The sequence below is a fragment of the Pelodiscus sinensis genome, chromosome 27, assembly GCF_049634645.1.
Source record: "Pelodiscus sinensis isolate JC-2024 chromosome 27, ASM4963464v1, whole genome shotgun sequence".
Lineage (NCBI taxonomy): Eukaryota > Metazoa > Chordata > Testudines > Trionychidae > Pelodiscus > Pelodiscus sinensis.
The window spans coordinates 13,320,705-13,333,459 of record NC_134737.1 but is presented as its reverse complement, the minus strand read 5'-3'; the positions used below and the strand labels follow the sequence as shown (position 1 = coordinate 13,333,459).

Below are 12,755 nucleotides of genomic sequence, written 5' to 3'. Positions count from 1 at the left end.
TGCTGTTGGCATCGAGGCACCAGCTTGTTCGTCCTTGAACACGGTGGTTGTTAACACCAGGCGCAACCCCCTTCTCACCTGCAGGATGAACTTGTGCGGAAGGTCTCGTCTTAGAATCTGGACGACAGGCTCCTGAGAGCGCCCCCGGCTAATGGGCCCAACATGTTCTTATTGAATCCTTGCTGCAGAAGGAGACATTTATTGGAGTGCAGTTAATGCAGGCACATTGCAGATCAATAGCATGTAATGTCATCACCCAGATCCCTCTGTCCTGCTTCAAAGACACCGGCCAGTTGGCTGCATGCAGAAACACGTTAATGGTACATGCAGCCTTTTTGCCTGAACCAAGCATGCAGCATATGTGTCAACAGTCATATTTATTGGCCAGAAGAGTCTTTCCTGTATTGTCTTCCCACTCTAGATAGCAGGACCTCAGCCCACCTTGATGTGGAAATACCAAAGCCTACACTGGAAAGGCAGCAAGGACCACGCATGTATGATGCACATTTGGATAAGGACCATACGTAAAACACGCTCAGTCTTGTCAAATTGGAGGTGGTGTTGGTGTCTGGAGTAGCGCTACAGTCAAGTTAAAAATGGGAGGGGAACCCACCATCAACATGGGTGTGGTTATGAGGCCCAGAGGTTGCACCCATTTTCCGGAACATCGCCCCACCCCCTCAGTCCATCCTTTACTCCCCATTGTTGCGCGTGGCCTTCCATGGCATGGGGAGGAGGACTCCAGTTTGGTGAAAGAAGCCAGGCGGAGGCCTGGAGGCTAGGTCTGGCCCTGCAGGTTTGGGAGAGGAAGTTTGGGGAGTTCTGACCAAGGCTGGCTGCTTCCCTTGTTGATCTGAAGGGTTATTCTGTCCCTGAAGTAGAGGAGGAGACCCCAGGGAGGCCTATGGACAGAGGAGGAAGTGCGGGAATGGCGAAAAGGAACCCTTGTTGGGAGCTCTAGCAATCCCTTCTCTAGCCACACAAGGTAGGAACTCCACGGAGCTTTGCACCAGTGTGTCTGCCTCTTCCTAGGCCTCTGGGGCACCTGGCATTGGCACCGTGGGCAGACAGGACACTGAGCTGGATGGACCTTTGGTCTGACCCAGTGTGGCTGTTCTTGTGTTCTCCATGGGCTTATTCACACCAGCATAAATGAGACGCGGATAAGGCCCGTATGTTGGAAGGGATCTCTAAGGGCACGCTCAGAGCCCAGGCTCTCCTTCCAGACACCAGCAATATTCACGATTGACTTACAGCCCTTGCAAAACCATTGGCCTGTGGGGGTGAACCCAGCTCGCGGCTAGCCAGGCGAACCCTTTGCGTCCTCACCTGTTTGAGCACATTCTGCAGCTCCCTGTGTGACCACAGATCCCCCAGGAGGAGGCGAGCGGCTTCGGCTGCTTTTGGACAGGAGCTGGAAGGGTGAAAGAAATCCAGTGCATCTTAGCAGGCCGGAGCCCCCACCTCTATCGCTATGCAGTGAATCAGCCCCGCCATTTGCAGCACGATAGATCCCTCCACGACATCCTCACACGCTGCCCTGAAGGTGTTATTTGGATAGGGGAAGGGGCAAACGGCAAGGGAGGGATTTCCGGGAGGGCCCAAGGTGGTGTCATTGGAGGAACCCAGTGACGCTGCGCTACCAAGACACTTCCGAGCTGTAGACGCTAACCAGCTGCAAGAGAGCAGGGGGATGGCATAAGCCCCCTCACAGGGATCCTTTAGAACCGGCTAGCACAGACCTCTCAATAACGCAATGCAAGGAACAACCCTGCGGGGTTGTGGGGACGGCTGAAATGTGAGTAAGAAGAAATAACAATACTCAGAGCGGCCCTGAAGTCCTTGCTCAGCAAAAATGAATGGGCCTTTGCCCAAGTAACAACTCTGTAATCGGGACTCTGGCTTTCAGGCGTTTGCTTCAGATCTCCCTCTGATTTTGGAACCCTTCCCACCCCGAACCGGATGCAAACGTCACTGCCGGCGCTGCTGGCTGAAGCAGGTCTAATGTAAAACCTGCCCACCACCGACTTGCAGAGCATTCCAGCTCAGTTCATACCCTGCAACCCTTGGCCCCTTCCCCAGCCAAAACCTGGACAATGAGGTTCTGCAAAGCGATTCCCGCGGGGGCGTGGCTAGCGATTCCCGCGGGGGCGTGGCTAGCAATTCCCGCGGGGGCGTGGCTAGCGATTCCCGCAGGGGCGTGGCTAGCGATTCCCGCAGGGGCATGGCTCACAGTTCCCGCAGGGGCATGGCTAGCGATTCCCGCAGGGGCGTGGCTCACTATTCCCTCAGGGGCGTGGCTAGGGATTCCCACAGGGGCGTGGCTAGTGATTCCCACAGGGGCTTGGCTCACAGTTCCCACAGGGGCATGGCTAACTATTCCCACAGGGGCATGGCTCACTAGTCCCTCAGGGGCGTAGCTAGCAATTCCCTCCCGGGCATGGTTCACAATTCCCGCAGGGGTGTGGTTAGTGATTCCTGCTGGGGCGTGGTTGGTGATTCCTGCTGGGGCGTGGTTCGCCATTCCCGCATGGGCGTGGCTAGCTCTAGGTGTAACCCCCCAGTCATAGGGGTGGGTGCACATGGCCAAACAATTAGCAGCAACAGACTATGGCCAGACTATGTGACTCTGACTGATCGTCGATGAAAACAATCTGACTCCTCCAGACACTTTACAACAGGTGTGAAAATCACAGGCCAGGATGCCTCACCGTTAGTTAATACAAAGGCTGATGTGCTATAGAGCAGAGGCTCTCACCCTTTCCAGGCACCTGTTCCCTTTTCCAGAGGCTGATTTGTCTCACAAACCCCGTGTTTCCCCTCCCTTAAAAACATCTTGCTTACAAAATCAGACATAAGAACCCAGCAGCGCCACAACCACCAGGACTGAAAAATTCCTGGCCCCCGGGTGTTTCCCACAGAATTATAAAATAAAGCAACGGGAATATAAATATTGTACTTCCATGTCAGTGAAAACAACAAGGAGTCCAATGGCACCTTAAAACCTAACAACTTTATCCACTTCGTCAGATGCAGGAAGGGAAAGAAAAAGAAACAGATGGGAGGGATACAGAGAGGGGAGTGTTACATCCGAGTCAGTTAAGTCAGGGAGGAGGTGGATAAAAAGGTGAAAATACCTAAAGTGGAAAATTAATTAAGTCAATTAAGTACTTTCCCACTTTAGGTATTCTCACCTGCTTATCCATGCCCACCCTGATGGAATTAGCTCCGCTGGAAGGGCTACCTCTGAAACCTGCCAAGCGCCTGGTTTTCGCTTGGTCCACAGCCTGAGTTTCATTCCCTGGGGCTGAAGCCTGTGGGTGCCCTATAGCTTGGAGCCCTGAGCAATTGCTCTGCTTAGGGCCCTATGTTTGCTACTTCCCCCACCTGCAACCCCCTCCACAGAGACACACTGATCTAGAGGAGTTGACCTACTGTACCTCCCCAGGGCCTGGTGACTGCTGGGTCTTTCAGAGTGGTCACCAAGCAGGCTTGCATCAGGGATGCGGGTGCTCCCGGCCCAGTGGGCATGGGTGCAATTGCTAACATGGTGAATGTGCTTGCCCGTAGGCCTCCAGCCTCCTCTGCCCCGCCACTCACCCATTCCGGAACAGGTTTACTACGTTGTTTAGCATGCTGTTTGTCAGGTAAGGCTTGGCCATCTGTGGGTTGGACATGATTAGGTTCCGCATGGTGTAGCAGGCAGAGGACATGATATCTCCCACGTTGCTGCCGTTCGCAGACTGGAAGGCCAGGAGACGGGTCACATCTGGAAGCACCTGGGGAGCTACATTGGAGGCATATTCCAGTTAGGACAGAAATAAAAACCAGCGCAGATCAGTGAGACCTCCTGAAAAAGTCCCACGAGCCGTAAGTGCTAAGAATCGCACCTGCCTCGTTCAGTGGGAGTTGTGCACCTACACACATTTCAGGATAGGTGCCGACTCCATGGGTGCTTAAGTGTTGGAGCACCCATGGGAAAAAATTAGTGGCAGAGCACCCATCAGCACCAAACTCCCCCCTGGCCCTCTCGCGTGCCAGCAATCCTGCTCCTCCCCACAGCACTTCTGGAATGCCACAAACAGCTGATTGGCAGCAGAGCCGGTCTTGGGGTGGGTGAGCTAGGCGGTCACCCGGGACCGGCATTTTCATGGGGCCACCAACAGCGCCGGTCTTAGGGGTGGGCCGCGACCGCATTTTGGCCTGACCTCCCGAATCCTCCCCCCAGGTTTCCCTGGTTTCTCCCCGACCCCCCCCCCTTTTTTTTTGCTCGACAAATTTTTGTCCAGTATTTTTTTTTAAACCATCTGGCAACCCTATGGGTGAGCTGGACAGTTGCCCAGGGTCGCCAATGGGTTAGGACCAGCCCTGATTGGCAGCATTCAAGCTTTCAGGCATTCAAGGGAAGGGAGGAGCGTTCAGAGAGGAGTCAGGGAAGAGATGGGGAGGGAACTCAGGGGAAAGGGTGGAGTCAGGGGCGGGGCCTGGAGCAGAGGTGGGTTCGAGAAGTGGGTGCCCATGATTTGAGGATCTGGTCTTACTTCCTCTACATAGTCACGATGAACATGCCCACGAAGCCAAGTCCAGCGCAACCAGGAGACACACTCCCTCTCCCAGCAAAAGAATGAGAGAAACCAGCTGATTTGTCTGATTCATGAAACATGCCAGGGATCAAGTGAGGGGCCTGCTAATGGGAGATTTGTTAACCAGACTGTGCTGCTTCCAGAGACGTCAGCCGAGGTTCCTTACAGCACAGGACTAATAGCATCTCATGGCCAGTAGCACCAGCCATGGGCACATCAGGGCATTTCTTTGGAGGACCTATGCCCGGTGGGGATACGTGGCAGTCAGCTGACGGCTTACAACAGAGGGTGGGCCTGTGAAAGCAGGGGGGATGCTAGACAACCCCTAGGCCTGTAGGGACGCTCCTTACCCATGGTTTTGTGCAGAATAGGATGCCGGGACATGTTGCTCAGCAAGGAAGCCCCAGACCGGACAACTTCACTGTTACTGGATTGGAGGAGCCGCGCAATACGCGGCAAACCCTTCTCCTTCAAGCCAATCATCTGGCTCATGGCACTGGACATCTAGGGGAGAAATTCGAGTTTGTGAGCGAGTGCCAAGCGCCGGCCCGCTCCGGACTGGTGCATTCGGTTCCGTATTTCTGGGTAGATGCACTAGAGAAAGGTAGGGAAGGGGAGCTAGGTACTAACCTAATCAATATAAAATACATTAAAAATATATATACATTGAAATGGCGAGGGTCCCCCTTTTTTCTCCACTCCACTCATCTGAGCAAGTAGGCTGTGCCCACGAAAGCTCGTGATCCCACGTATCTGTTAGTCTCTAAGGTGCCACAGGACTACTCCCTGGTTTTTAAATTACAGCATAACATGGCTCCCCTCTGAGACGTTGAATCCATATCACTCGTTATTCTTGGGTCCCCACGTGGGCCCAGATCCCCAAAAGGTATTTAGGTGCTTAACTCCCATTTAGTGCAAGGAGAATTAGGTGCCTAAAGACCTTGAGGATCTGGGGTTCTCCTAGGCATCCCTCTCCGCCCAGGAAAACGTGCAGAATCAAGGCCTCAGGCCCTGGCCGCTGGGGAGGACTGGGACCACAGAGCAGCAGCCCTTCCCTCCGGGTGGCCAGAAAGCATTGGGCTTGAGGGCTGGGGTTGGGCAGGGATTGGCTGGGGGAGAAGGTTGTTGAAGGGGGGTGTCTCGTGGGAAGGGGCGTGGCTTCTTGTGGAAGGGGCGTGGCTTGGGCTCGCCCGCCCCAGCTGGGCCTCTACTGCCTGCCCATGCATACAAATACCATACTTTAGCCAAGAGACTTTGGTGAGGTGATTGCTCTTGTAAGGAACGCTGACCAGTGTAACACAGCTCGCATTCCTGTCCAGCTCCCCCTAAACACACCCTCCGCGCTCCACCAATCTCCCTTTTACCATGGGACAACTGTTTTTCCTAAGCTACACAACCTAACCCAGTTTGAGCCTGGGATTTCTAAAGGCACCTAAAGGAATTAGGCTCCCAGGTCCAAAGGAAAGAGGGCTTCGTGGCGAGACGGCATCTGAAAATTGGCTTTATTTCAAATCAGGAATGAACCCTGAAAACCTGCAGATTCTTGGTGAAGGAAAATTCTGTCAACACACACACACACACAAAGCGTGCTTACCAGTCCTCTGCTTGCAGTGAGGTTTTGCAAAGCCCCGGCACAGGCCTCCAGGGTGGCATCTTTCTTGCTCTGCTCCATCAGGTTCAGGTATGTGCGGATGGCATCGGAATGGTAGAGCCAGCTGGGCCCTCGGGGCTTGTACTCCTCCTCGGGCAGGGGCAGAGCGTATTCCTCGTTCTAAGGGGAAGGAGGAGAGCGGCAGCTGAGAGCCTGCTGTGTTCTACATGGATCACGCGTCCTTATCCCTGCTTGCGTGGGCGCTCACGTACATCTGGAGTGGCCTGGCGCATGCTGCCGCACACTCAGATGTACCACCAGGAGGCCACGGGAGTCCCATCTAGCCCCTCCTATCACCGTTCTAGCAGGGGCAGGGCGCTCGTCCCATGTGCCCAGTGACGGGCTGAGTCAATGGGGCGTTTGCAAGCACTCGTAAGGGGGAGCATGTCTTACATCCAGCTTCCCGCTCCGGCTGTTGAAGCAGCCTGTGAGGGTCTTGTCCATGGAGGCATTCCTGGCAATGTGGTTGAGCTGGGTGTACTTGTTGGGCACCTCGGCATCCAGGCGGTAGGACAGATTGTGCAGGATACAGATACAGTTCTCCACAGACTGCAATCAACAAAACACAGCAGCTTTACAGCCAGACAGGACCACGGGACAGTGCACGCAGTAGGACAGTATTTAGTTAGTCGATGCTTTGTTAGAGCGTAAGGCAAGTAAACCTGCTGCCTGAACATAAATAAAATACCCCAAACTCTGAAGCCCTTGCTCTGATTTTACTTAGGGCTTGTCTACATGGGGACATCCCAGAAAGTTAATCTGAGGCTCTCCCAGCACTCCATATAAACCACTTCTGCGAGGGGAAGAACTAGCAGCTCTGGGAGCCATTCACACTGGCACTTTACGTGTGTGTGTGTGTGTGTGTGTGTGTGTGTGTGTGTGTGTGTTCACACCCTTGATCCAGAAAGTTACAGTGTTGTAAAGTACCTGTGTAGACTTAAATGCTTAAGGGGTACGTCTACACTAGCCCCCTAGATGGATCTAGGGAGGCTAATGAGGGCGACCGAAATTGCAAATCAAGCCCGAGATTTAAATATCCTGCGCTTGATTTGCATGTTCCCAGCTGGTCACCATTTTAGAAATTGATCAGCCCGAAGTAACTGCCCGCGTCTACACGCAGCAGTGAAGCGGGATTCCCATTTGAAGCTCCTAAATCGAATTAGCTGGTAAACCTCATTGCAGGAGGAATACCAGCTAATTCGAATTAGGGCTTTACATCGGAATCCTGTTTCACTGCCGCGTGTAGACGCGAGCAGTTACTTCGGGCTGATCAATTTCTAAAATGGTGACCAGCTGGGAACATGCAAATCAAGCGCAGGATATTTAAATCTCGGGCTTGATTTGCAATTTCGGTTGCCCTCATTAGCCTCCCTAGATCGACCTAGGGGGCTAGTGTAGACGTACCCAAAGTGAATTAGTTAAACCACATTCAAATCCTGTGTGGACACTCTTATTTGGAGTTACAGTGGCCTTCATCTGACAGTCTAATTCACTTCCTATTCATTTCTAAATCGGGTCAGATTTTCAGAAGTGCGCCCCCGACTATAGGAAGTTCTGGGGGATCCCTTTTCAAAACCGCAGCGACCAGTGTGACACATAGGCCAGCATGCTCCAAACAGCTCAGCGCCCATTTGCACACTAGAATAAAGGGCTGGCTTTTGAAAGAGCCGGGCACTTTGAGTGCTCAGTGTGAACCCACCTGCCTGCGTAGGCCAGTACTGCTGGCCAGCGACACCGAGTGCACACACAGTCACTGCTCATGCTGCTAGCTACCTGGTCTGCAGCCACACCTCCCAACTGCAGTACAGATGGGCCCATTGAATCCCTGAGACGGTCCTAGTTATTCTCGCATTTGTGGTATTGTTACAAGCTTTAACTGTTACTACAGTGCAAAGAGAACCTGGGGCTCAGATTCCGGCTGTGGTTACGCCGATGGGCTGTGTATGGGGGTGGTTCCCGGCTGATACCTTGTCATCGGGCCGGTTGGCAGCCACACAGTTCTGGGTGTAAGTCATGACAGCATCAATCAGGCCTGGGTAGCTTCTCATGGTGTGGCGTCCGGCATCGGCAGAACTCAGGTTCCTGAAGGGAGACATGTTACAATAGGTAGGGGGATGACGCAAGGCAGATAAGCCGTTCCATCCATCGCTGAGCTCCATATTGAATTCTGTTTGAATCCAGCCCTCTTCGAGGGACCATGTTTCGTGGTGAGGTTCACCCCTCTGCAGAGGGCCAGAAGAAGGCCAACTTATCACCTAGGTCCCATTTAAACCTGATCAGCCAGGCCTTGCTGTGTTCCTGTCCAGAGGGGGGAATTTCACCCCTGCAGATTTTGCTTTGAGGACAGGTCTAGTAGGAAGACATCCCCGGACAGAGAACACCCCTTATCGCCTCAGAGACAGTGTGAGTGCAGTTACATGACGCAGTTAGGAGACTGCTTAGCATTATTCCAGAGAGAGCATTGCATAATGAATAACTGGAGGTCACTGGAGCAACTTGACTTCAGTGGTGTGACACTAGTTTGCACAAGTTGAGGCGCTGACCTTGAGTGGTGGATAGAGTAAGAGCAGATGCATCATCCAAGAAGAGAGGCATGGCTCAGTGGTTTGAGAATTGGCCTGCTAGGCCCATGATTGTTTATTCAATCCTTGAGGGGCCTTTTAGGGATCTGGGCCAAATCTGTCAGGGATGGTAGTTGGTCCTGCTGTGAAGACAAGGGACTGAACTCAAGGTCCTTTCTACTCCTATGAGATAGGTATATCTCCATATATTATATTATTATCAATGCAGAAGACCAACATCTTGGCCCATACCTAGGCTGTTATAGTAACCTTTGTATGGACCATGGTGCCACAGGTCAGGGCAACTGCACCCATGTTTCCCCCTTGCAATCTAGCAAGGGCCTCCACTCAATGCTCAAGGCCTTCTCAATGCTCTTGGGCAGAAACGTGTCTCTCTCCTGCCCGGCTGGGCTAGTTCCAGGCTGCACAGATCCCTGCCTACACCGTGAATTCCCCAGAAGTCATATTGTTTGAAGAGCCAGCTGTACTCTTTCCTCAGAGGCTGTAAACCAATTCCCCAGGAACCAGAGCTCTTTCTAAGCAAGCACATTTATTCTTCAGGTGAAAGCATGACAGAGAAAACGTATCATCGCAATCCAAACCGCCTGTCCCTCGGAGTCCCTCCCTGCTACTGTGCTGTCCTCATTGACAAGGGACCTCCCTACCCAGCAGACAAAGGTCCCGTCCGCAAGGCAATGCATCAGAAGCACTTGTTTAAAGGCAGCCTTTGATGCTCCCAACACTTCCCAGGGATTCCACGAGTCATGCCTCTCCCATAGAGACGCTGCCTACGGTCTCACAACAACAGACATTCCTCCGACACTTAGAACCAAGTTCACTAAGGTTCGGCTCAATCCAACAGGCTATGGCGGGGATTTGCCATCGCACATACGGGGGACATTGGGTTTTAAGATAAAAGGGCAAAACGTGGATTTAAGGGGTGATTTTCTCACATATTTTTGCCCCCTTCTGTCAGGCATTGGCGAAGACGGCACAGTCGGAACAGCTGCAGGGAGTGATCTTGTTTGAACACGCCACTGGTGTCCAATAGCTCAGGGACATCTGCCAGCCAGAAGCCCTTTCAGAAACCGGATCAGCCAGGTCTCTGTCCAGGCCCCTCATTGGCACAGCCCCATTTTAGGCCCAATCTGATCTCAAGTGTGGCGGTACCTCCGGGGTGTTGCTGGGCGCAAACCCCTGCGGAAGCTGAGCCTGGCTCGTGTTAAGCTCCCTGGATGGCAATTGTTGCATTTCCCCCAATACGGCCATTTCCCCATTCACGTGTCTCTGCAGATTTGAGCTCTGGTGCATGGAGAGGGGTGGGGCAGATGACAGCTGAGAGGGGTGGAGGCAGCAGTGAACTGTCCTTCAGACGTGATCCCCACCCCCAGACTGCCGAGACGGGCAGTCCCTGCCGTAGTCCAGTTTCACAAGGGAATGCAGTTCCCATTAGCTAGCGCGTCTGTTAAGGGTGCGGCCTGTTGCTACATTCCCCAAGGCAGAGATTCAGTTCATTAAAGTGCCTAATTATATAGCTTTTTCATCTCCCCACTGAGCTGTTCCCAGCGGGATGGGGCGCTGGAAGCTGGCAGAAGAAATGGCAAGTCAGGGCGAAGATCTCAAAGCTAAGGCGTTCTCTGGCTTTTCTGAGAAAGATGCAAAACCATCCCGTGCCCATGTATGCGCTCTCACTTTGTCACCGACACTGGCACGCACCAACACCCAGTGACTAAGTCGAATGAAAATATCTAATGTGAAAAAGCATCAGTCAGAATTTATTAACTAGAGCTTGTTGTTGGAGCTGGATCAGAAATGTGGGCTTTTAGTCCCACACAGGAAATGTTGATGTTTTATCAAATAACCAAAACCAATTTTTTTTTTACAATTAAACATTTTAAAAATCCAGCTAAATCCTGGACATTTTTGTCCCAAAACCACCATCCACATTCCCAACCCACAAATTCCTTATTTGGGCTATTCCCTCGCCCCCAGGTTTTTAATGAAAAAATCAGTTTTCAAGGATACCAGAGACTCACTGGGAAAGTGTTTGATCAAAACCCCCATTTTCTGTTGAAAAGCAATTCCAGTGGGAAATGTTCATCTAGATCTAGTCAGGATGCAAACTTAATGGGTAGCTTTGTAGAGTGTCACTTGTACTATTTTTAAATCATACATTGTGTGGAGAAAGTGCATAACACAGTGTTGTTTACTCAGTCACACAACATAAGAACGGGGTCATGCAATGAAATTAATAGGCAGCAAATTTAAAACAAACATAAATAAATACTTCCTCACTACAAACACAATCAACCTGTGGAACTCACTGCCAGTGGATGTTGAGAAGGACAAAAATATAGCAGGGTTCATAAGAGAGTTAGATATAGTCGTGGAGGATAGATCCATCAATGGCTATTAACCATGACAGACAGGGATGCAACCCCATGCTCTAGGTGTTCCTAAACTGCCAGAAACTGGGAAGAAAATATGAGGGTTGGATTACTTAATAATTACATTCATTCCCTCAGAAGCATCTGTAACTGACCATTGTAGGAAGACAGTGATACTGAGCTAGCTGGACCTGAGCTAGTATGGGCATCCTGACATTCTTTTAATTTTGATGGATAACACCATAGAATCACAGGGCTGGAAGAAACTTCAGGAGGTCCTCAATGTTTGTTTTTAAGCTTTTACGTTTTTTTATCAATATAAATGTTCAGCGTTGCAAGAAATTTCAGAGCTCAGACAATAATGAACGACAGTAGATGTTGAGGTTGAAAAAATTAAAAAATTAAAACAGAAATTGTCGACATCACGTCAAAATTTACTACGTAAATATCCTGAAATCAAACTCTAGTCAGTTTGCAGGAGGTATTTCTCTGACTTTGCCTCTTTGTGAATCGAGATTATTATCAACTATAATATTTTCCATCTGTGTGGGGGCGAAATCAATATTTACCGACATTTGCCAGTACAAATCCAGCCCGTCAGAGTCTATTCACGAAGGAGAGGAGGGAGGCTTTTCCAGCGGAGATGGAAAGTTTCCCTTTTGTGTCTACCTGCGAGCTGCGTGATGCAGCACCGACTTCCCTTAGCCGTTTTAGAAACAGCCACTCAAGGGGCCCCTGTTAAGAGCAGGGAGTGAGCACTGCTTCTCGGCCGACCTACCTCAAACAGCCCGTGGCATTGAAGAATACCTCGGGGTCAATAATGTCTCTTGTCCTATTGCTGACCCCATCAGACCACCCCGAGAAAGGGACGATGACACAGTCTGTCAAGACAGGGAGGGCTTCGTGTACCAGATCTTCTTTCAGGTCATCAGTGGAGGACAGGTTCCACAGCAGCCCTGGAAAGAGAACGCCAGACAAGCGTTAGCTTACGGTCTCCATGCACAAAAGGCCTCTCAGCTCCAGTGAGGCTGAGGAATATGCCCCTGAATGTTACATCCATGCAAAACTGGTGTAAAGAAGAAAAGGATCAGAGCCATTTAAGATAACCTCCCAGCTTGCAGCTCTGCTCCGGTCGCCCCGTCCAATCCCAGCTCTACCGCAAAAGGAAGCTTCTTCTGAAACCAACCCCAATATGCCTTAAGTCGCAATGGAGGAGGTCTAGGATGGATATTAGGAAAAACGATTTCTCTAGGCAGGTGGGGAAGCTCTGGGATGGGTTCCCTAGGGAGGGGGTGGAATCTCCATCCCTAGAGGTTGTTAAGTCTCGGCTTGACAAAGCCCTGGCTGGGTTGATTGAGTTGGGATTGGTCCTGCCTTGGGCAGGGGGCTGGACTGGATGACTTCTGAGGTCTCTGCCAACCATGGGATTGTATCAGTCTAAGTCATAGCACGATCAACCCGTGTGGTGCTGTGTTCACAGGTCAAACCAAACTTCCCAGTATAGACGCAGAACGGCACCTCTTCTGCACAGTCAATGTTATCTGGAGATGGGTCTTGAACCAAGTTCTCCTCT

At 51.4% G+C, this 12,755-nt stretch overlaps 1 protein-coding gene across 1 annotated transcript in view; it reads right to left on the bottom strand.

The window, feature by feature from the left end:
- Positions 1-12,755, bottom strand: part of PKP1 (plakophilin 1) — a 40,822-nt gene that overhangs the window by 3,017 nt on the left and 25,050 nt on the right. The window contains exons 6-13 of the mRNA XM_075910235.1: positions 11,961-12,138; positions 8,202-8,316; positions 6,628-6,783; positions 6,178-6,354; positions 4,934-5,087; positions 3,601-3,787; positions 1,330-1,414; positions 79-182 (exon numbers count right to left, since the gene is read on the bottom strand). Of these exons, the coding sequence (XP_075766350.1) occupies positions 111-182; positions 1,330-1,414; positions 3,601-3,787; positions 4,934-5,087; positions 6,178-6,354; positions 6,628-6,783; positions 8,202-8,316; positions 11,961-12,138 (1,124 nt within the window). The 3' untranslated portion in view covers positions 79-110. The remainder of the gene's footprint in view (positions 1-78; positions 183-1,329; positions 1,415-3,600; positions 3,788-4,933; positions 5,088-6,177; positions 6,355-6,627; positions 6,784-8,201; positions 8,317-11,960; positions 12,139-12,755) is intronic.